The 25,284-nt window shown below is 43.0% G+C and overlaps 1 protein-coding gene across 5 annotated transcripts in view; it reads right to left on the bottom strand.

The window, feature by feature from the left end:
- Nucleotides 1-25,284, bottom strand: part of FMN1 (formin 1) — a 393,819-nt gene that overhangs the window by 107,583 nt on the left and 260,952 nt on the right. For all 5 annotated transcript variants that reach the window (XM_048854639.2, XM_048854640.2, XM_048854641.2 and 2 more), the window contains 4 exons: nucleotides 24,986-25,047; nucleotides 22,604-22,692; nucleotides 9,385-9,514; nucleotides 3,630-3,776 (listed from right to left, as the gene is read on the bottom strand). In XM_048854639.2, coding sequence (XP_048710596.2) covers nucleotides 3,630-3,776; nucleotides 9,385-9,514; nucleotides 22,604-22,692; nucleotides 24,986-25,047 — 428 coding nt within the window. The remainder of the gene's footprint in view (nucleotides 1-3,629; nucleotides 3,777-9,384; nucleotides 9,515-22,603; nucleotides 22,693-24,985; nucleotides 25,048-25,284) is intronic.

Genomic DNA, 25,284 nt, shown 5'->3' with positions numbered 1-25,284 from the left:
TGCTCAGTGCATTTCGTACATAATGTATGTTGTTTCATGAATATATAGTTCTACCATGTTAAAAGATTTTCACTCAACAAAGCCACTACTTTTTCGGTCCTGCATTGCCTGTATTATTGTGCATGACAATGATATATTTTCATATGTTACTGAATCAATTTACCTCATTTCAGCTGTGGAAATGGATAAACAGTGCTTCAGGTATGGAATCATAAGTTACAGGAAATTATTAAACAGCACAAAAGAAAGACAATGTAGTGTATTATACGTGGAAGGTCTTTGATGTCTTTTTTTTCATTTGTATATAGTGTATTGATAGCTATCAGGATAAAGGTTTGGATATGCACAATGTATGACTTGCTGCACAGAGCTGTCTGGTGTATATTTGAGTCTGCAACACATTACATTTTATTAATAACCCAGAGTACCAACATTTGTAATTAAGCAAGTCACTACTCTTCATACAGGCAAAACAATATATATATACTGCCCTTGTGAAGTAAAATATTAGTTCTACTTTATTCTATATACACACTTACACCACACTGCGACAGAATGTACCCAGGTGCACACCCTACACATTACTGTAATAGTCTTTGTACAAAGTATGCTTTGTGAGATATCATTTGAAAACTCATAATTTGCTGGTTATTATTGTCCTGATAAAATTTGTGTGGCAACATTGTATGTGAAGTGGTAAGATTCCACTGTATGGTATTATTACCACATGTTCCAAACTGAGGTTGGCAAACTGGTCTGTCTCAAACAAAGCAATGTCCTCTCTGCTTAATTTGCACTTAAACAGTAAACAGAGTCACCAAGCAACAAGAGAAACAAACAAAGCTCCAACATGTGAGGAAAAGCATCAGGGAGCATCCTTTCCTATGGACTCTTTGTCTCCTGAATCTCAGCTGGAAATGTTTTTTCAAGAGGAGGACTGACACTAAAAAAAGGAGAGACAAACACCACACAGCATCCCTCTCTTTCTCCCTACCCATCACATCCATGGCACTAGAAGCAACAAAGGAAACATTCACTGGACTGGAGAAGAGGTTCTGACCTAAGAAGTTTGGACAGTAAGACTGCTGAGAGCATCTGGTGATAAAACTTTGCTTTGAACTTAACATAGTTTGTTAAGTTAGGCACTAGTTGCGTTTTATCTTTATTTTTCTTGTAACCATTTCTGACTTTTATGCCTCATTACTTGTACTCACTTAAAATCTCTCTTTGTAGTTAATAAACTTGTTTTATTGTTTTATCTAATCCAGTGTGTTTAAACTGAACTGTTTGGGGAACTCCATTTGCGGTGGCAAGTTATGTGCATATTATTTCTTCTGAAGCAACAACAGACTTAATATAAACTTGTATTGTCCAGAAGAGGGTTGGGCATACAATGGACATACATTTCTTGGGGAAGGTCTAAGGCTGGGAGTGTGTTGGGGTCACGCTGCAGTATAACCAAGGCTGGTAAGAGCCAACGTGTGGCTGGCTGGCTGGCTGCAGCACACACACAGACATAGCTGGGAGTGACTTGCATGCTGGATGCTGTTTGTGAGCAGTCCAGACTGGAGGTTACAACAGTAAAGCATTGTAAAGGGCACCCCAGGTTAGTGTAGGGGTGACACAGCCACTCATTAGTCTGGATTGTACCCTAGTATGTCACACACACCTATCACCTTTGTTTGGCAGAAGACTGAGTCACAGACACAGAGAGATTTAAAGTGTGGGACCACAACTTTATTATCTTTCCAAGCCTTCATGCCACATAATCAATATTAAGGGTTGGCTTTTTTCAACCTATCCCTAAGATGAATCCTGATCCTCTCCCACCCAGTGACGGATTGCTTTATGGTCCAATGGGGCCTGTGCCCAGAGGCTCCGACCAATTGTGAGGCCCTACAGGAGCACCAGAACACTAGCCACAACCCCTGCTCCTCCTCTCTCCCCCTCCCCACTCCTCCTCTTCCCCCTGAGGCCCTGCCTCCATCTCAGAGAAGCCTGTGTGGAGGTGGTGAGCAATTCCCCCTGCCCCCAAGCAGAGCTGGCTGAGTGCTGCTTGCCCAAGCCCCAAGCTGAGCTGGCCACATGAAGGGCGCCCCTACCCAGCGCAGCACTGGATTGAGGACCCCTCCCACCCAGCACAGCATTTGACCGAGGGACCCCCACCCCCACCCAGCACAGTGCTGGAGCGAGGGGCCCCCCGTACGGGGCTGGAGAGAGCCACTCTCCCTTCTTCCCTCCTTTCCCCTACTCTGAGCCCCTTTCCCCCTCCCCGCCCCTCCCCAGCGTGGAGTTGCTCTCAGTCCCTTTCCCCTGCCCGCATGGCATGGAGATCTCCCGAGCCCCTCCCCTGTGTGGCACTGAACTCCCCCAAGTCCCTCTCCCTCCTCCCCCCGCTGGCCCTCTCCCCTCCCACATGTGAAGCTGGCCTGAGCCACTCACCGAAGACCCTCTCCTGCCCTACACAGGGCTGATCCGAGCCCCACCACTCTCCCCTCCCACCTGAGCCCTGCCCCTCAACCCCACAAGCTTCTTTTTGGCAAAACTGAGCACTGGTCCCATTTGCTCTTGCCAACTGATCATCTTCCCAAAAAAGTTGGGACGTATGGGCCCAAAATGGGACATATAGTCATCCTAGCCAGGGGTTCCCAAACTTTTTTTTTTTTAGCCAATTGCAGCAGGGAGATTTATAAAATTCCCACCTCCTCCCCTGGCCAGGCACGATCACCATGTGCATTCAGGATGAGAGGGGCACAGAGCAGCCAAGCCTGCACTCCCACCATTCAGGACCACAAGGTTTGTCTTTCCACTGCTGATCTGATCAAACATCATCCCTGCTGAGATGGAGGTAGGGCAACATGAGACCCAAAAGTGGCTAATTTTTAAATGTCCTCACTAAAGCCTTAAGTAACTATCCAGAGACCCTTTGGGGTTCCAGTTTTTCAGAAAAGAATTGGCCATCTAGGCTGATTTTTCTTGCTCACTCAGTGTAGCAGTTCAGAATTCTTGTGTTACAACTGTTATTTGAAGAAGATGTGATACTGGCCAACTTAAAAATGAAGACAGGCAACACTTTGCAGGCCATGGGCAGACTCTTCCACCAAGAATCCAAAGCCATAAACTCAAATCTGATCCTTCAGGTTTCCAGTTTCTAGCCACTGTTCCTAAACTTGACCCTCAAAGTAATTCCTCACATGCTAGTGGCTTTTGTAAAGATATGCAACTAATATCAGGAGTGAGGGTTGGAGACAGTCACTGGAGAAACCTTCATCCCTCTGTGAATCTTGACTGAAAAATACACAAAAAGACTTTGACACCAGGATAATCTTTTCAGTGGCAGAATCTAGGTGAGACAGGAGATGTCTATGTGTGCATGTGTGAGGCAGAGGGCAAAGTGGGGAGAAAGAGACAGAGGCCAGTAGTACCTGAGGAGGAAAATTCTTTGTGAAGCAAATGATCTGGGCAGAACAACAAAGAAGGGAGAAACATTCCAAAAACAACATCTACAAAGTGTGCTGCTGTTTAAAACAGATAATGGTAAGAGGCAAGCGAGATCAACCTTTTGCAGATTATGGAACATGAAAAAGATCACTTGACAAATGCCCTTTAAAGTAAAAAATACTACTTACTCTGCTCTTGACATCCTTCAGTTTCGGAAGAATTTCCAAACCAAATCCATCTGCTTGACCTCGTGTCCTGTTTCCCCCATTCATATAATTTCCAAAAGCCAAAATCAAGCCTAAAATTTCCTTCACACTTTTCATGTCCAGCAAATCCTGAAAGAGGAATACTAATTTGTAACATCAGGTGGTACAAGACATTTACAATACTTTTACTGTTGCCCATGAATGTTACAATGATGAGACAGACAAAAAATATGGATTTCCCTAAAGCACTTATACCAATATTTACCATAATACCAGTGAAAGAGTCCCAACCATTTTCTACAATTTGTACTTAAAATACAGTAGTCATGAAAATGGCATTATGAGGTTCCATGTTTGTCACTTACTGATTCCACATCAAAGTAAAGTAAAGGGATGTTTTGTGATTTTGGGCTCTGGACACTATAGGAGTCAAGCTGGATATTTTTTCCCCTCCCTCAGTATTCTCAGTAGTAAAGATTCTGCAGTCCAAATTATTCCCTCAATCATCCCTCTACAAAACCAGGCAGCTTTCAATGGGGATTGAACAGGTGCGACTAGGGGAACAACCAGAAGACTGTGAACTTGCACAGTTGTAACTGTGCATCAATTTGGCCTGCAGCAGCTTTCTTTCATTCTCTCACAAAATCACCAAACATAAGTTAGTCTTACTCTCAGAGCCCAGGATGCAGCGTTGGCAGTTTAAAAACAATTCATTCATTTGCAAATTGAGAAAAAGTATTATTTATTATTATTTGTATTACAAAAGTGCATAAGAGCTCTAGTTATGGAACAGGACCCCAGTGAAGTAGGTGCCATACAAACAGAACAAAAAGACAGACCCTACCAAAAGAGTTTACAATCTAAGTAAAATCTGACATGGAATCAATGAGGTATAAACATAGAAGGGCACAATGCCAATTTTAGAGTAACATAAGACAGCAGAACCAAGTACTGCCATTCACAACACTACCCATTAGGACACTGTGTCAGTTCTGGACAAACTGGAGAGAGGCCAGATGTGGACAAATTGGAGAGAGTCCAGCGAAGGGCAACAAAAACAATTAGGGGGCTGGGGCACATGACTTATGAGGAGAGGCTGAGGGAACTGGGCTTCTTTAGTCCGCAGAAGAGAAGAGTGAGAGGGATTTGATAGCAGCCTTCAACTACCTGAAGGGGGGTTCCAAAGAGGATGGAGCTAGACTGTTCTCAGTGGTGGCAGATGACAGAACAAGGAGCAATGGTCTCAAAGTGTAGTGTGGGAGGTGTAGGTTGGATATTAGGAAACACTATTTTACTAGGAGGGTGGTGAAGCACTGGAATGGATTATCTAGGGAGTTGGTGGATTCTCCATCCTTAGAGGTTTTTAGGGCCCGCTTGACAAAGCCTTGGCTGGGATGATTTAATTGGGGTTGGTCGTACTTTGAGCAAGGGGTTGGACTAGATGACCTCCTGAAGTCTCTTCCAACTATAATCTTCTATGATACTCATATTTTAAAACCTAACTTTCAAGGCTACATAAGAATTTTCTCCGTGGTAGAACTCAACATACAAGTAGAGCTGTGCAAAAAAAAAGATTTTTTGGTTTGTTGGCAATTCCAAAAAAATAAAATAAAAATTCATTTGGGGGTCAAACTGAAAATTAAAATGTTTGAAAATTTCACCAAATAGAAAAATTGAAAAAAAAAATGTTTTTCTGGGTCAAACATTTCATTTGATCCAAAATAAAAACATTGTTTGACATTTTTTCATGTTTATTAATTAAAAAAAATAAAGCTGAACAAAATTTCAAAACAAAGTTTTGAATTTACAAATGAAAATGTTTCATTTAAGAAATGTCAGTGAAACATTTTGATTTTTTTTTTTAAGTTTTTTTTACAACCAAAACAATTTGGTAAAATCAACATTAATCCACAAAATGTTTCAGTGTCACCAAATCTGCATTTTTTGTTAAAAATAGTTTAAGCTGAAAAACCTAGTTCTACATGTAGGTTCTGAGTCACACAATGAATTTCTTTTAGAAATATTGGAAAGAGATACTATACCAATGTAAGAACACAATTGTTTGCCTGTCTAAAACAGAGATGGACCAAGAGGTTGGTGTTTGGATTCAAGATTACAATTTTGGCCCATCGCTAGATTAAAGTGATGTGTTTTGTGCATGAAATGGACATGGAAAATGAAATATATAACAGTCTATAACCTGGTGCATTATATAAATTATCAAATTTATCAAAAGGCTAAACATGGCAGACTGTAATCACTCTCTAGACTGTAGTAACACAGGCAAATAGTTTTTTTAAGAGATTTTATTTTTATAGCACAAAGACAGGAACCTAAAAACAAACTGTAAAGGGAAGAAATTGAATAGATTGTGTCTTCTCCTTCTGAGATGTTATCTTTAATTTTGTATTAATCCATATGAAGTACAATGTGTAGTATCTTGTACTATGAAGGTGACACAAAATGATGCAGATGTTCTTACTCAAAGAAATTATAAGAGGAAATTACTGCACAATAGAGTAGCCATTTCAAAAATGTTAATAAGAAAGGGCTTTATTGTTAGTTTGCTATCTGCCCAGACTAAGGGGCAGTGGATTATTGTTCTGCACCTGGGGCAGACTCAGGGAGTCACAATCAAGCTCCCACCCCAGTTTCCCTGCTGCTTTAGGGAGAGAATAAGCTGCGCTGGTGTAACGTCGACAGACCCTGGTCGATGGCGGGCAGGATTGAACCCAGGACCTCTGGAGCTTAGTGCATGAGCCCCTACAGCATGAGCTAAAATCCAACTGCCTGTTAGCTAAGGCTGTAAAGCAGACTCATTTTATCTCTCTCTTTAAGTGGTCTTGGTGCCACTAGATGGGACAGAACACCACACCCAGAAGGTGTGTGGGTTACAGTGGGTCTATACCCAGTGCACCATATGGGAGGTAGGCAGGGCAAGCCACAGTCTGGCAGTAAACCATTTTAAATTGCTTTAAAAAAAAGAAGAAGAAGAAAGGGCCTAAAACTAGTATGGATAATGAATGGCCTCCATGTAAACACACACTATCCTAGGCATTAAAAACTGAAATTTGGGTCCAGAAGGAAGAAAAATAAATTCAGTGGTGAGATAAATGGTGAGAGAAGTTGATGACAAAATGGGTACGCTGTAAAAGATAAGGCAGAGACACCGGCCCTGATTTTGCATTCAGTGGACCACACTTCACCCGCTTGGGGAAAAATCAGAAGAAAGGGAAAGAGATGGGAGAGAAAGTGACTGGGAGTCAAGAAACCTGGATGCTATTCCCAAGTCTGCTTTAGAATTGCTCTGTAACTTTGGGGAAGCCTTTCAAACTCCATGGCCCTGATTCTTATTTACACAAGGCCACTTTTTACCACCCTGGTATTGTAAAAGGACCTTAAAGTGAGTGAAAAGTAATTTAAGCCCCTTATCATTGACAGAGTGGTGTCCTTAGTATAAATGAGGATCAGGTGCTTTGTGCCTCAGAAATTCTGTGTGTCTTAATTCATTGTTTATAATGCACATTCTATAGGAAGCACCATATAAACACACAATATCATTGTTTTTATTACTATTTGGAAATACTGTGTGAAATCTTGTTTGTTTTTAACATTCCTAGGGTTTTAAGAAAGAAAGCTCATTTTTAGGACTACCTAAGTGGTTTTGTTTTAATGCCATGGCAGAATATGGTTTGGCAACATTTCTGATCTGAGTGCTGCAAATAAATACAAAACAGTTTTTGAGACATTTGAGCTCTGAGGGAGCTTTGTTTTCAGTTCACAACATTTCAGTGACATCACAGGTATAACCAGATTTACACTAGTCTCTTCTACACTGTTCGTTTCCTCTTTTTTGGCTTGTCTCTTTGTTTGAATTGGTTTTTGGGGCTCATTTTCCTCTTGAATTCTCGCTTTATCCCCATCTTCGGACTCTTCACTTTCCCCACACATTATACTCTCTCCCTCTAAAGCACCTCCAAATCCACTTTGCCAACATGTGAGCAGAGCAACAAATAAAAAAACAGATCCTGTCAATTGCACCTTGCTCCTTCACTCACAGGTGGAGTGGGGCAGCAGGTAGTTCAGAAGAGGCTCTTTTTATGGTAGGCCAGACAATTTAGTATGCTTGCCTTTTGCATGAATGCTTGTGGTTGCCATCCCACAGTATTCTTGTCAGCAAGTTAAAGAAGTATGGGCTGGATGAATGCACTATAAGGTGGGTAGAAAGTTGGCTAGATTGTCGGGCTCAACGGGTAGTGATCAATGGCTCCATGTCTAGTTGGCAGCCGGTGTCAAGTGGAGTGCCCCAGGGGTCGGTCCTGGGGCCGGTTTTGTTCAATATCTTCATAAATGATCTGGAGGATTGTGTGGATTGCACTCTCAGCAAATTTGCGGATGATACTAAACTGGGAGGAGTGGTAGATACGCTGGAGGGCAGGGATAGGATACAGAGGGACCTAGACAAATTGGAGGATTGGGCCAAAAGAAATCTGATGAGGTTCAATAAGGATAAGTGCAGGGTCCTGCACTTAGGACGGAAGAACCCAATGCACAGCTACAGACTAGGGACCGAATGGCTAGGCAGCAGTTCTGCGGAAAAGGACCTGGGGTGACAGTGGACGAGAAGCTGGATATGAGTCAGCAGTGTGCCCTTGTTGCCAAGAAGGCCAATGGCATTTTGGGATGTATAAGTAGGGGCATAGCGAGCAGATCGAGGGACGTGATCGTCCCCCTCTATTCGACATTGGTGAGGCCTCATCTGGAGTACTGTGTCCAGTTTTGGGCCCCACACTACAAGAAGGATGTGGATAAATTGGAGAGGAGTCCAGCGAAGGGCAACAAAAATGATTAGGGGTCTGGAACACATGACTTATGAGGAGAGGCTGAGGGAAGTGGGATTGTTTAGTCTGCAGAAGAGAAGAATGAGGGGGGATTTGATAGCTGCTTTCAACTACCTGAGAGGTGGTTCCACAGAGGATGGTTCTAGACTATTCTCAGTGGTAGAAGAGGACAGGACAAGGAGTAATGGTCTCAAGTTGCAGTGGGGGAGGTTTAGGTTGGATATTAGGAAAAACTTTTTCACTAGGAGGGTGGTGAAACACTGGAATGCGTTACCTAGGGAGGTGGTAGAATCTCCTTCCTTAGAAGTTTTTAAGGTCAGGCTTGACAAAGCCCTGGCTGGGATGATTTAATTGGGGATTGGTCCTGCTTTGAGCAGGGGGTTGGACTAGATGACCTCCTGAGGTCCCTTCCAACCCTGATATTCTATGATTCTATGATTCACTGTTTAGGTTTTCTTCTAATCATATAATCAATTATTTCTATTACTGTAACATCTAGGAACCCATTCTTTTTCTTCTAAAACGTATGTATTTATTTATTTTCTAGGGTTTTACTGATCTAGTTTAATTCATTTATTAAAGTTGGCTCTGATGCTGGTCTCTGTGTTACTGTAAGACTCTATTCGGTTCTGCAACATTTGAAATTTCTTTACTGAAAATATCTATCATTTTACATGAAATGACTAGCACTATGTAAGTTTATTAAAATCTGCTATTCTGCTGGAATGAAATGTTGTTATGTAAGAGCCATATAGTGCTTTTAAATTCCTGCAAAGTTAATGAAACTGCCGAAGTATTTATATTATACCTCAATTAGCTTTAGGAAGCAAAGAAATACATAGTATTTTAAATAAACTTAATTTGTGATTTGCTTTCATTAGACTGGCAGAACCTACCTTAGAAGCACGAGTAATAACATCCACTTTACGATGCACTGAGGTTATCCCCTCAGAGAAAACAGATTGGAAGATTATACATTGGGCACGTTCTGCAAAATTGGGAATCTGGGATAACTCATACAAAAATCTGTGAAAATAAGAACTATACTGTAATACCAAATCATTACATTTCACATCTTTTGTTATAATATAACATGTCAGAGTAATAGTGTCAAAGAAAGCACATACATAAAGCAATCTTTCTTTATTTGAATTGTAAATGAAATATGATAGAACAAAATAATTGTTTCATGATCTTTTGCACAACATTAGAGAACAGACGAGATCTACTATCAAAGCTTGTTGGTGACAAGCAGAAGGACCAGCAAACTGGAGATTTCTGTTCCACTACTCTATGGACAGGAGTGTGTGTGAGATAAACACTGCCCTGTACTGGATGAAAACAGCTCTGTACATCGGTTTATCAGTTTGATTGTTTGGTGTGTTGCTAAATAAAGAGTATAACAGAATAACAACAATTAAAAACAGAAAAATACCCTTTTGATCATCTAGCCAAGTGTTTCCCAAAATGTTGGTGTACATTTGCTAAAGGGCTACAAAGGACAAGTTAAGGACAAAGGAGATGCCTAAATTAAGATGGGCAGGACTTTAACACCACATGGCAGGAATGAGGTGCATGACTGGTTTCATTTTCATGACTACTCTTCATTTCAAATCCCTTGATACTGTGCTCTATTCTGGTCAACTCACCATAGGATAGGATTTGAACGATCCAGCAAATGAACCAAGTGATTCAGGGTTTTAAAGTGCAAATTATAAAATACAATTAGCCTGACATAACTCAGGAAAAAAAGGAGACAGTGAAGCGTCTCACAGAACATTTTGTTGTTTTGAAATAAAGGAATGGATTAGTGACAACACCTGGTTACTTAAAACAAAAATCTATAGTCTGAATCTGTGGAATGATCGACCCTATATTGTAATTGAGGGTCATCATTACCAACAGTTGCCACTTAGGGTAATATTGGATATCACAGTTTTCCCATTATGTTGAGTATAAAATAAATATGATAACTGTACAGTTATCATATGGTAAATAGAGATTTTTTTTAATGAGGACACCACAACAATTCAGGCAGACATCTTTTGTACAAAATGCAGGTTGGATTATCTATCAAAGTCAAAAACCAAACAAAAGTGTAAATTAATGCAAGAGGGTACTGGATAAAGTTTTGAAGAGGACAGAATACGCTGGGTTCACTCATTAATTGTAGCTTGGAGTTAAGAAAGGTAAGTGTTTGCCTAACTTCAAGATATGATGGAGTGCCCCATTGACCGAATGTAACTTTTTGATGGCCCTTAATACAACATTCTACTGATGATCTACTGTAAGCACAGAGGGTTTCATATCAGGTACTCTACCCTGGCAGTGTAAAGACACCTTAAAGAAAGCTTATATAAAATGTATACCCACTTGATGGCTCCTTTACCCTGACAGACTGCTGTAAAAAGGGCCTTAGTGTAACTTTGAATCAGGCCCAAAGGCCATCATAGTGTAACTATATATGAATCATAGCATCCATTGAATTGAAAGACAATGAAGTTATCATTTTTACCAAGAAATAACGCACCAGTTTATATTTATTCACATTCTAAAAACATCAAGTTTAGTGAATAATTTGAAACAAAACTGATTCTCTTCTCATGCCAGTGAAATTCAAAAGGACCACCACTGAAGTCAATGGAGATACCCCCGTGTAAGAGAGGGGAGAATGAGGACTCAGTGTCATAATTTGGGGAGAAGCAAATATTTTACCTTCAAACAAATGACAGTTCTCTACTTACTGTGCTCAATAACATGGTCAGCAATAAAGCCCCAAATTGCATTTTGCTCCCATTTCCCTGTCTAGCAATGATTTAGTACTAGCTAGAACTACAGGAAGATTGTATTTCAGCCAAAATGCAATACTTGGAAAGAAGCTAGAGCATCTGTGTCCCTCAGACAAGACCCCATGTTGTGGTCAATTACACATATAAATCTTTTCCACTCTAATGAATATTAGCATTTTAACAACTTTATTATCAAGAAACATAATTTAGGGGCACACTGCAATACTGCTAAGATACATTTACAGTGTACATCAACAATAGCAAATATAACGTGCCAGCAAAACAAATCAAAATCACATGTGCAGGAGACCATTATTGATAACAGGAAAGCTTTCTGTTTCTCTGGAATTTCAAAACATTTAAAATTAGCAAAAGCTTCTTTTAGACTGTACTGAATTTAGCCCAACACTTACAGTATTTTAATCCATAATGTTACCATTTGTAACAATTTTAAAAACATGGCATTTCATATTTAACTGTGCTTTGAACCTTACCAATGAAAATGCAGTTAAGTTTATGTCCCATAGTAACTAATTTTAATCTGGGCATACAAGGTTGGAACTCTTGTGTACTTAATCTTTTGTGGGACGAATGTGCTTAACGTAGTTCCAACAAAAGCCCCTGGGTCCGCGTTTATTGAGACTCAGTGGATAGTCGTAACAGCACAATTGATTTATTGAGTTTCCAGAAAGTGCAGTATTTTGAATGGCTTATAAAACTGATGTAAGAGCATCTCTGGGGTTATGGTCAGAGCAGAGGGTGGTCAGGACTGGTGGTTGGAGCGACAATCAGAGGCCAGGAATAGCACCAAAGACCAGAATCAGTGTCGGAGTCAGGAACCAAGTACAGCTGGGAACAAGGCTGGGACAGGATGATCATAGCTGCGGCGGGAAGCATAGAACCATAGAACTGTAGGGTTACATGGGGCCACAACGATCATTTAGCTAAACCCCTGCCAAGAAGCAGGATTTGTTGTGTCTAAACCATACAAAACATATGGCTATCCAGCCTCTTTTTGAAAACCTCCAGTGAAGCTTCCACCACTTCCCTAGGCAGTTTGTTCCACTGTTCTTACAGTTAGGAAGATTATTTTGAGATTTAATCTAAAACTGGTATAGAATCATAGAATATCAGGGTTGGAAAACACCTCAGGAGGTCATCTAGTCCAACCCCCTGCTCAACCCTGGTATGCTGTAGTTTGTATCCATTGCCTCTTGACCTGATCTCTATGGCAAGAGAGAACAATTTTTCTCCATCTTTTTAATGGCAGCCTTTCAAGTATTTGAAGGCTGATATCATGTCTCTCCTTAATCTCCTCTTTTCGAAACTAAACATACCCAGTTCCTTCAGCCTCTGCTCATATGGCTTGCCTTCCATTCCTTTGATCATCTTTGTTGCTCGCCTATGGATCCTTTCCAATTTCTCTACATCCTTTCTATACAGCGATGACCAAAGTTGGATGCAGAACTCCAGCTGAACCCTAACCAGAGTCCAGTAGAGTGGTACTATCACATCCTGTGACTTACCAGCTATGCTTCTGTTAATGCAACCCAAAACTGCATATGCTTTTTTTGCAACAGCATCGCATTGCTGACTCATGTTGAGGTTGTGATCAACCACGAGTGCCAGATCCTTCTCAGCAATGCTGTGTCCAAGCTAGTTATCTCCCATTCTGTATTTGTGAATTTGGATTTTCTCCCCTAAATGTAGCACTTACATTTGTCTTTCATTGTGTGTCTGTAGCCCACTTCTCCAATTTGTCAAGATACCTTTGAATTTTAGGGAGCAGGTGCTGGCCTGGTCCAGCTGCTGGGTTAAAGAGAAGGCCTGGTGACACTTCTCAGCCAATCAGGGGGTCTGGTCAATCAAGATGTTCAGCTTAGGTTAACTAGCTGGTCCCAGGCTCAGCACAGACGTTCTCCACCATTTCCCTGGCCTGTACATCTGGACTGTAGCCCTCCCAGTCCACCAGGTACTGGAGTTTCCCCCTAACTTACTAGGAAGAAAGAATTCATCAGATCAAATATTACTCCTGCCCTCGAACGGTTATGGATGGTGGAAGTGGGTTGGAGCGGTTCAAGAAGGGGTTCTCAGAAAAGGCTTTAGAAGGAAGTTATAAAATACAGGATGGATCTTTAGGGCCTCGGGTAGCTTCAGATTGCATGTTATTGGATTGACCTGTTCCAAGATCTTGAAATGGCCCAGGTACTGGTAATCCAGTTTGGCTGATGGGCTTTAAGATTCTGGGTGGATTACCAAACTCTGTCCCTACAACAAGGTTGGGGAAGTTTGGTGACCCTGGTTAGCCTGGTGCTATAAGCTTCTTTAGAAGATCTTACATTTTTCTTGAATTCTTGGTGCACTTCGAGCAAGTGAGTAGCCAAGTCCATGGTGGTAGGTACCTGGGAACTCGTGGGTATGTCTGGATGAAAACAAGGTTTAAAGCCATAGTTAGCAAAGAATGAAGTTTGCGTGGGTTGCATTATTGTAGGCAAATTCCACAAGGAAAATTAGTAATTAAAAAAACAGTGAAGATACCATTCTAGAATCTGGCTGATATGTTCTGTTTGCCCATTGATTTGCAGGTGATAGGCAGAAAAGGTGAGGGACTCTATGCCAAGAAATCGTAGATATACCCACCAAAAAGGGGAGATGAACAGGAGCTCTGATCCGACATGAGGCCAGTTGGTGATCCATGGTAATGGAAGACATTCTCTAGGAAGAGACATGTTGTTTCTGATACAGTAGGGAAGGCATGGCACAGAACAAAGTGCACCATCTTAGGAAATCAACCATGACATGGATGCCACCTTGCGTGGGTCCATAGTTTGTCCCTTGAGGAAGACAATATGCCCCAGGAATTCAGTCATGTCCTGGTCAAATTCACACTTCTCGAGCATCACATACAAGTGGTTTTAGGAGAATCTTTCTAAGATTCAGCATACATGTTGATCACGATAACCAGATCCTCAGTAAAAATGAGGATCTCATTGAGGTAGATAACCACAAATTGGTCCAGCATGTCCCTAAAGAGATCATGAATGAAGCACTGGAAAGTCACCACAGTGTTGCACAAGCTGAAGAGCATAACCAAGTACTAAAGTGTCCATACCAAGTGTGAAGGCTGTCTTCTATTCATCTCTATCTCTAATCCGAACTGGGTTACAAGCTCCACAAAGGTCCAACTTGGTAAAGACCTTGGTGAAGCAGAGTCTCTCAAAGAGTTCATTGGTAAGGGCTACTGGTTCTGGACTGTAACATGGTTTAATGGCTGTTAATCCACACAAGGCCACAGGGAGCCATCCTTCTTACCAATGAGAGAGATGGATGAACCCCCTTTGCAAGTTTTCTTGGAGATAGCTTCAGACAGCCTATAACTCATTTTCTGAGAGAGAACAGATACACCCAAAAGGGATCACTGCTCCAGGCTGGAGGTCAACAGGGCAGTTGGAGATACAGTGAGGTAGCAAGATGTCAGCTTTCTTTTTGTCAAATATGTTAGAGAAGTCTTGATATTTGGCATGTACCACTGGGACTGTTGAAGAGACCATAGGGGTTGCGAAGGAATCCTGTCTTGGAATCTCCTGGGAGATAGGCAAAGAAGCAGAGTATTTATCTCTGTGGTTGGATTTTGGGAGGCAAGATCCCAGCAGTATGGTGAACTAAAATGCACCATGTCAGTCTGCGAGCAGAGACATGGATCATGGGCAATGAACCAAGGAATACAGAGGAGAACAGGAGAATGTGGCATATGGATCAATCCAAACTGAAGGATTTCTTGATGACCTTGAAGGGTAGTGACCTCTAAGGGGCAGTTAGGTGAGTGGTAGCCTGTAGAGAGGAGCGGTCCATCAATGGACACTATTAAATCAGGGAAACTTTGCATTTGGTGATGACATTATACTCTCACGTAAATTCAAGTCCATTAAATTACCTGAGGCGCCAGAGTACCAGCAGATAAATGTTGGTGCAGAGTACCAGAGCAAGGGGAAGAATGCCAAACCTTCTATTGGAGCTGGGTGCTTCCTGACTGGGATGCAGACTGGGCCTCTGCAGGGCAAGTCAATGCTAAGTGTTCCAGTTCTCCGCAGTATAGGCACAGGCCTGAGGCCTGTTTTCCTCTATGTTAGAGAAGCGGGGCCCAGCTTGGTCAACCTGCATGGACACAGGCTGTGGGGAAGGCACAGAAAGTTGGTTGGCTGGAGTCAGAGTGATTGGTAGGGTCAGGAAGCTAATCTTCTTACTTGGTGGTGTTCCATCAGACAGTTGTCAGTCTTTATGCACAGTTCAATTAGGGCATCTGGACCTGTCAGAGGCTCCATCTGCACCAACTCGTCTTTGACCTCATCATCTGAGCTGAGCTTCCTGCTCAGTGCTAGTGCTGCATAGCCTCATTCCATTTGGTGGCTGCTACCAAGTGTCGAAACTCCACGGCATAATGAGCAACTGGACAATGCCTCTGCAGCAATGCTTGGAGAGCAGCCTCTTCCATACGCATGCGACTCAGGTCATTGAAAATCATCGCCACGGCTTGAACAAAAATTCTCAATTGGCTCAGAAGAGGACTCAAATTCTCCAGCAGTGGAGAGGCCCAGGCTAATGCCTCTCCAGTCAGCAGGCTGATAAGTCCTACTCAGGAGTGGACAGGGGAAATGACTGAGGGCGCAACAGAAATAGGGCCAGCACTAATTCAGAAACTTGAGGAACTTACTGCAGTCGCCAGCTAACTCGTCCAGCAGGGAAATTTTTGGTTCTCGAGTGGCTGGAGTTGGAGCTGCAGGTGGCATGGCCTATGCCTAGGTGCCACATTCTGGGCCTGCAGGGCAGCGACCTGAGTCTGCAGGTTCTGCAAGAGACTCACTATCTCTGACAGGGAGACACTGGCCCTAGCAGTATCCATTCTGCTAGCAGAACCTGTCCCTTCTTTCAGGAGGAGGATGCTCAAACTGTCACGGAATGGGATGTGGGTGGTCAGGCCTAGTGGTTGCAGCAGTGGGTGATCAAGCTTAGTCACTTAGAGCTGGAGTCAGAGGTCAGTAGTCAGAGCCAGAGTCAAGAACCAAGCAGGAGAGCAGCTCTTGAACAGACTGGAGCAGGGCAGGAGCAAGGCTGGGAACAAGGCAGGCACAGGAGCAGCTGCAGCTGCAAGAAAAGCACTGAGCAGCAGCCAGGGCTGCTGTTCCTTGGCTTCAAAGCAGGCCTGGTAGGTTTGGTCTATCGAGGTGTTCAGCTGAGGTCAACTAACTGGTCCCAAGCTCAGCTGCAGGCCCTAATTCCTGACCACTGGTTGATTATTTCATTTTAAAGCAACATTTAAAAAAAGAAGTCTCCTTAATCAACATCTCTCAATAACAGGTGAAATCATGGGATAATTAGGTAAGGATTATAAGAACTGTTTTGGTAAAGACGAGATGGTGAAAAAGCAGACTCATTTTATTTGGAATTACCAACAATAATTGGTTTCTTTAAAATGCCTCATTTTTAACTACAGAACAATGATAGCATGAAACTGACAGGGTGACTAAAGTGGACCAACCCCTCCCCACCATGATTTACAAAACTAGGCATGGCCTCTTATAATTCCAGAACACTAAGCATGATTCATATTTTCCAGGACATAAAATGTGCTTATATTTATTTCACTCAGCCCTGGTCTACACTAGGAGTTGAGGTCGAATTTAGCAAAGTTAAATCGATTTAATCCTGCACCCGTCCACACGACGAAGCCCTTTTTTTTCAACTTAAAAGGGCTCTTAAAATCGATTTCCTTATGCCACCCCCCGAGAAGGGGATTAGCGCTGAAATCGGCCTTGATGGGTCGAATTTGGGGTACTGTGGATGCAATTAGACGGTATTGGCCTCCAGGAGCTATCCCAGAGTGCTCCATTGTGACCGCTCTGGACAGCACTCTCAACTCACATGCACTGGCCAGGTAGACAGGAAAAGGCCTGCGAACTTTCGAATTTCAATTTCCTGTTTGGCCAGCGTGGCAAGCTGCAGGTGACCATGCAGAGCTCATCAGCAGAGGTGACCATGATGGAGTCCCAGAATCGCAAAAGAGCTCCAGCATGGACCGAATGGGAGGTATGGGATCTGATCACTGTATGGGCAGAGGAATCCGTGCTATCAGAACTCCATTCCAGTTTTTGAAATGCCAAAACATTTGTCAAAATCTCCCAGGGCATGAAGGACAGAGGCGATAACAGGGACCCGAAGCAGTGCCGCGTGAAACTGAAGGAGCTGAGGCAAGCCTACCAGAAAACCAGAGAGGCAAACGGCCGCTCCGGGTCCGAGCCCCAAACATGCCACATCTATGATGAGCTGCATGCCATTTTAGGGGGTTCAGCCACCACTACCCCAGCCGTGTTGTTTGACTCCTTCAATGGAGATGGAGGCAATACGGAAGCAGGTTTTGGGGATGAGGAAGATGATGATGATGAGGTTGTAGATAGCTCACAGCAAGCAAGTGGAGAAACCGGTTCTCCCGACAGCCAGGAACTGTTTGTCACCCTGGACCTGGAGCCAGTACCCCCCGAACCCACCAAGGCTGCCTCCCGGACCTGCCAGGCAGAGAAGGGACCTCTGGTGAGTGTACCTTTTTAAACATGGTTTAAAAGCAAGCATGTTTAATGATTAATTTGCCCTGGCATTCGTGGCTCTCCTGGATATACTCCCAAAGCCTTTGCAAAAGGTTTCTGGGGAGGGCAGCCTTATTCCATCCGCCATGGTAGGACACTTTACCACTCCAGGCCAGTAGCATGTACTCAGGAATCATTGCAGAACAAAGCATTGCAGTGTATGTTTGCTGGCGTTCAAACAACATCCGTTCTTTATCTCTCTGTGTTATCCTTAGGAGAGTGGTATCATTCATGGTCACCTGGTTGAAATAGAGTGCTTTTCTTAAGGGGACATTCAGAGATGCCCGTTCCTGCTGGGCTGTTTGCCTGTGGCTGAACAGAAATGTTCCCCGCTGTTAGCCACGGAGAGGGGGGAGGGGCTAGCCACGCGGAGTGGGGAGGCAACATGCGACCGTGGAACGAAAGCACATGTGCTATGTATGTAATGTTAACAGCAAGGTTTACCACGAAAGAGTGTACCCATTGTTCTATAAAATATGTCTTTTTAAATACCACTGTTCCTTTTTTTTTCTCCACCAGCTGCATGTGTTTCAAGGATCACAGGATCTTCTCCTTCCCAGAGTCTAGCGAAGATTAGAAGGTGAAAAAAATGCACTTGTGATGAAATGTTCTCTGAGCTCATGCTGTCCTCCCACACTGACAGAGCACAGACGAATGTGAGGAGGCAGACAATGTCAGAGTGCAGAAAAGCACAAAATAACCAGGAGGAGAGGTGGCGGGCTGAAGAGAGGGCTGAAGCTCTAAGGTGGTGGCAGCATGATTAGAGGAGGCAGAATTCAATGCTGAGGCTGCTGGAGGATCAAACCAATATGCTCCAGTGTATGGTTGAGCTGCAGGAAAGGCAGCAGGAGCACAGACTGCCGCTACAGCCCCTGTGTAACCAACCACCCTCCTCCCCAAGTTCCATAGCCTCCTCACCCAGATGCCCAAGAACGCGGTGGGGGGGCCTCCGGCCACCCAGCCATTCAACCCAGGAGGATTGCCCAAGCAACAGAAGGCCGGCATTCAATAAGTTTTAAAGTTTTAAACTTTTAAAGTGCTGTGTGGCCTTGTCCTTCCCTCCTCCACCACCCCTCCTGGTGCTTCCCTCCTCCACCACCCCTCCTGGGTTACCTTGGTAGTTATCCCCCTATTTGTGTGATGAATGAATAAAGAATGCATGAATGTGAAGCAACAATGACTTTATTGCCTCTGCAATTGGTGATCCAAGGGAGGTGGGGAGGGTGGTTAGCTTACAGGGAAGTAGAGTGAACCAAGGGGCGGGGGGGTTTCATCAAGGAGAAACAAACAGAACTTTCACACTGTAGCCTGGCCAGTCATGAAACGGGTTTTCAAAGCTTCTCTGATGCACACCACACCCTCCTGTGCTCTTCTAACCACCCTGGTGTCTGGCTGTGCATAACCAGCAGCCAGGCGATTTGCATCAAGCTCCCACCCCGCCATAAATGTCTCCCCTTTACTCTCACAGATATTGTGGAGCGCACAGCAAGCAGTAATAACAGTGGGAATATTGGTTTCGCTGAGGTCTAACCGAGTCAGTAAACTGCACCAGCACGCTTTTAAACATCCAAATGCACATTCTACCACCATTCTGCACTTGCTCAGCCTGTAGTTGAACAGCTCCTGACTACTGTTCAGGCTGCCTGTGTATGGCTTCATGAGCCATGGCATTAAGGGGTAGGCTGGATCCCCAAGGATAACTATAGGCATTTCAACATCCCCAAAGGTTATTTTCTGGTCTGGGAATAAAGTCCCTTCCTGCAGCTTTTGAAACAGACCAGAGTTCCTGAAGATGCGAGCGTCATGTACCTTTCCCGGCCATCCCATGTTGATGTTGGTGAAACGTCCCTTGTGATCCACCAGTGCTTGCAGAACCTCTTGCAGTTTATGAACTCTCCAGCTTGGTGCTCTGGTGCCAAGACAGGGATATGGGTTCCGTCTATGGCCCCACCACAGTTAGGGAATCCCATTGCGGCAAAGCCATCCACTATGACCTGCACATTTCCCAGGGTCACTACCCTTGATATCAGCAGATCTTTGATTGCGTTGGCTACTTGCATCACAGCAACCCCCAGAGTAGATTTGCCCACTCTAAATTGATTCCTGACTGACCGGTAGCTGTCTGGCGTTGCAAGCTTCCACAGGGCTATTGCCACTCGCTTCTCAACTGTGAGGGCTTCTCTCATCTTGGTATTCTTGCACCTCAGGGCAGGGGAAAGCAAGTCACAAAGTTCCATGAAAGTGCCCTTACGCATGCGAAAGTTTCGCAGCCACTGGGAATCATCCCAGACCTGCAACACTACGTGGTCCCACCAGTCTGTGCTTGTTTCCCGAGCTCAGAATCGGCATTCCACCGCATGAACCTGCCCCATTAGCACCATGATGCCCACATTGCCAGGGCCCGTGCTTTGAGAGAAGTCTGTGTCCATGTCCTCATCACTCACGTCACTATGCTGACGTTGCCTACTCGCCCGGTATCGCTTTGACAGGTTCTGGTGCTGCATATACTGCTGGATAATGCGTGTGGTGTTTAATGTGTTCCTAATTGCCAAAGTGATCTGAGCGGGCTCCATGCTTGCCGTGGTATGGCGTCTACACAGAAAAAAGGCGTGGAACAATTGTCTGCCGTTGCCCTGACGGAGGGAGGGGCATCTGACAACATGGCTTACAGGGTTGGCTTTCAGGGAATTAAAATCAACAAAGGGGGTAGCTTTGCGAGAAACTGAATGGACCCCTCAAGGATAGAACTCAAAACCGGGTTTAGCAGGCCGTTGATTTCACAGAGGGAGGGAGGGAGGGAGGAGAAAATGAATACAAAACAAATCTGGTCTATTTCTTGTTTTGAGCCACTTCATCTATCTTTATACATCTTGATGGCAGCAGACTCTGCAGTACAACTGCTAGCCATCGTCAACACCTGGGTGCTCAGCAGAAGACGTGCAGTATGACTACTGGCCATCATCTTCTGTTCCCTGCAGATTAAAAGACAGTGCACTGCTGGTAGGACTGAATCGCCATGAGATGAAACAAGGGAAATGACCTGGCTGAGTCACTCCCATGTTTGCCCAGGCGCCCGATTAAAAGAGCACCCAGGACTACGTCGATGACGGCTACCAGTCATACTGCACTGTCTGCTGCCAAAAGGCAATAAACTGCTGCTGTGTAGCAATGCAGTACCACGTCTGCCAGCACCCAGGAGACACACGGTGACGGTTAGTTGAGCTGGCTCCATGCTTGCCGTGGTATGGTGTCTGCACAGGTAACTCAAGAAAAAAGGCACAAAATGATTGTTTGCCCTTGCTTTCACAGAGGGAGGGAGGGAGGGAACGGGGGCCTGACGATATGTACCCAGAACCACCCGCGACAATGTTTTAGCCCCATCAGGCACTGGGATTTCTACCCAGAATTCAGATTGGCGGTGGAGACTGCGTGAACTGTGCGATAGCCACCCACAGTGCAACGCTCCGGAAGTCGACGGTTGCCTCAGTACGGTGGACACACTCCGCCAACTACATGCACTTAGAGCATTTGTGTGGGGACTCACACAATCAACTGTATAAAAACGCTTTCTACAAAACCTACTTCTATACATTCGACCTAATTTTGTAGTGTAGCCATACCCTCAGAGATATAGCAAATAGGTTGCCAAAGATTTAGACTCTGTGAAATATCAAATAGTCACAAAGTATCATGCTGTAGGCCAAGGCTCATCTGAGTGTGGTCAATGAAAGCACAAAGACAAGGGATAGATGAACAAGATTGTATATAAATTTGAAGGACATTCGTATTCTGAGGTCTTAATATTTGGGAGATATTCATACCCTCAGACGTTAACCTATTCCCCCATATGCAGATGTCAGCAACAGCTGCTTGGCTTGCTCTGATGGTAGGAAAGGAGAAAAATCTTTCTGCCCTCCAACACCAACCTCCAGCCTTAAAGAAACTACGTAAAAACATATCCCCTCTGTGTCCCAGCTCTCACACTCAGATGCCATCTCTGCTGCCTCCGTTCCTCCTTCATCATCCACATATTTCCTCCCACTCTCTTATACCAAAGATGACTGAGCAGCAGCATAGTGAAGAGTAGAAAAGTGGGGCCTCAGTGTGGGAACACAGGTGGTAAGGAGAGTGATGGGGGCCAGTGGAGGAGGAGGAGAGCAGTAAAGAGGAAGGAGCAGCACGGAGGGAGCAGAAACTAGTGCTCGGCATAAATTTGGGATCAAATACATTGTTTCAATAAAAGACAGGTTCATTCTGAACGATAGGATTATAATTCCATTTGGGAATTCGAGCAATTTGAATTTTGCTTTTGAGGTTTATTATAACAGCAAATTCTATGGCACCTTTCCATCCAAGCACGTCACTGCTTTACAAATATTAATTCAGCCTCAATACCTAGGAGAGGAAGATAAAGCATTTTAAAAATGAGAGCATGCAGGCACAGAAATTGTGACTGCCTCAAGGTCACATAGCAAAATTAGTATATTTCATCTGTCATAGTGGTCCCAGTCAATAGAAAGTTATACACAGTACATCAAAAAAGGGACTATATAATCACTTTTCACACCATCTCTTGAAATAAGGATTTTTTAAGACTTAACCAGCCAGATTTCTGTCCCTACACTCCCTCAGCCTCCTAGCAAATGGCGATTCTGCATAATGGAAAAATATATTTTTTTAAATCTTACTGTTCTGGTTTGTCCAAGAGCTTCAGTTCCTCTTCTTTTGAAGTCTCATAATACTGCTTTATTTTCTCCAGTTCATCCTTTTGCGCTCTCTGTGTGATTATAATTAGAAACTAGCAATAAGAAGCTTTCCTTTTAAATACAATCAACCCATCTTCTTATTTGCTGATCTCTAAAAACCCCACCCATTCTCTTTTTACATACCTTCCCCAATATCATACATGCTACTGAAAATGCAGAGCCTCACTTCATGTATTCTATATATATTAGTGTGACTGAAAGTGAATCTATATGCTAAACTCATGCCATTGTCTTTTGCTCAAGGTCAAAAGATACAAAAATGTGATCAGTAAAATGTATTCTCATCCTGATATCAGTAATAATTTTACAATTATGCAGGGTTTTTTTGTCTCAAAGTTTCTTGATAAAGTTGAGAACATGCCTTATTCAACAAATCCTTCATCTGCTTTACTTAAGTTGGTTTTACTTACTTAAGTTGGCTTACTGCTTTACTTAAGTTGTCCCCTATTCTACCAGTAATGCTAATTTTTTTCCAAATTTGGTAAGGACTTGATTCAATATAATTAAATTTGTTCAGGCTTCCTTACCAAAAGTCACTGCTTTTCCACATTCCCACATGTACACAAGTTTCTGTAGTGCAGAAGTGAGGTAATATAAAAGATTAACAGGGTACTCTGTACTATTTCTATAGGCATTCCCCTCCTTTCTCAAAGTAATGTTGATAAACATTTTTTCTTTCTGCTTACATTCAATAGAGTACAATTCAACACAGTATAATTTGTATTTCATTTTCATTGTAACTCTATACTGAGTTGCCCATGTGTCACTCGTAAGACACCATACAGGAACATGAAAAATTATTCAGAAAATAAGAGGTAGGCCCAAACCACTACTCAAGACCCAAAGAGTCCCAAACTTTGGGGAGATTGAGGTCTGCAGCTGAACTTTGTGGCTCTGCTAAAATGAGAACATTCGTAAATGGTCACCATTTTTACATTTTGTACTCTCTTTTTTTCCAACATCCCCCAGGAATGATACTTAGTATACAGATCAGGAGACAGAGTTGAATTATGAAGAACACTTGATATCTTTCAATGTTTCTCACCTATGTGATTCAAGACTTATTTTCTCTGCTTTGTCATTATATTTATCTTGGCTGGATCCTACTGAAGAACTTTTCTGAGGATTTTCTCCTTTAACTACAGCCTAGCCAGCGTTTGCACCTATAATGCTGTTTCCCTCACTGTAGGGGCAAGTGCTCTCATGACAGAGACCCCCTTTTCATAGCCAGCAGGATATAAATACAGAAAGTTGCCATAAACCCATCACCACATTCACATAACTATTTCTCTATTTTCATTTTGTAGTTGAATTTTTCCCCTGTATTATTTAATTCCGTGAAGCATTCTATGATACTGTTTTACGAAGGTCATAATACAAAATCAAATTTATTCTATTGCATAGCAGATTAATACCTCTGTGCACCAGTTCTAAATCTTACATTACAGAAGGCCTTCAAATTGTCCTATACTCCAGTTTCCAAAAACAGCCCCTAAACATGTTTCCACATTTACCTTCCCATTTTACAGATTAGAGAGAGAGAGTAGAGAAAACCCCTTCCCCACAACGAGATTGGGAATATTCCTTCTCAGAGCTTAAACACTTCAAGGTCAAAGATATCTCCTGGCAGCGTCCTGTAGATGCTTTGCTTCCCCTTCCTCTGCCAGTTACTCTGCCTCATAAGTCAACTCCCTCTAGAGCTTCCTGGTTACCAAATAGAAAGCTATTGCACACTGCACTGTGTTGTAGAATAGTTGACTCGGTCAGGCAAGACAAAGCAAATCACATATTATGGCTTAAAAGTAGTCTTAAAGTTTGAGGGGGGGAAGATCTGGAAAGGGGACACCCTCCCAGGCTATGACTTAAAGAAAAGTGAAACAAGGGGAGGGGAGAAGGAAAAGTCTGCCCAAGGTATGATAGGAGTGAGAGAAGATATAGACAGTGAGGAGGAGCCTCTTTGTGGTGGGAGGCCAATATTTTGTGGGGGAGAAGATGACAGGTCATGCAATGTCTTTTGTTGCAATTTATTTAATCTTAATCCAGCTCCAATTGGATTGGATTGGTTTATATTCCCACTGGGAGACTTGATCTGGCAAAATACATGCACTGTGTTGGCTAACTACATTTTGATGATATCCACTAATACTCTTACATTCCCTAAGAAAAATCAATTTTTATATACTCTCTCTTGTGTAATACGGTCACAAAATAAAATTGTATTTATTTTTTGTGTGTGTTTGCACTTGGTAAAAATCTGAAGCTATGAATATTGTGCTCTTACACATGTTTTCCTGTCATACTTACATTCTCATACAGTGCTTCCAGTGTTTCCAGGTCGACTATGGAGTCATCCACATTTAGTGTAGCTGTAAAGGATAAAATAAAAAATTACACACTAAAAAAACATATTGGGTTAACCTGTTTTCTAGGTAACATATCTTGCATATCTAGGTAACACAACTGGACAGAAAACAGAACTGAACTCCAGCAAAATTTTTTGAAGTTTTTGATTTTTTTTTGTCCCAAATTGGGAGAAAATCAAAAATTCTAAATATGTCACAGGAGTTGAATTTTCAAAATATTAAGTTTCAGAGAACTGTAAT

This window comes from Caretta caretta, chromosome 6, assembly GCF_965140235.1.
Source record: "Caretta caretta isolate rCarCar2 chromosome 6, rCarCar1.hap1, whole genome shotgun sequence".
Classification (NCBI taxonomy): domain Eukaryota; kingdom Metazoa; phylum Chordata; order Testudines; family Cheloniidae; genus Caretta; species Caretta caretta.
This window is presented reverse-complemented; position numbering and strand designations above follow the sequence as displayed.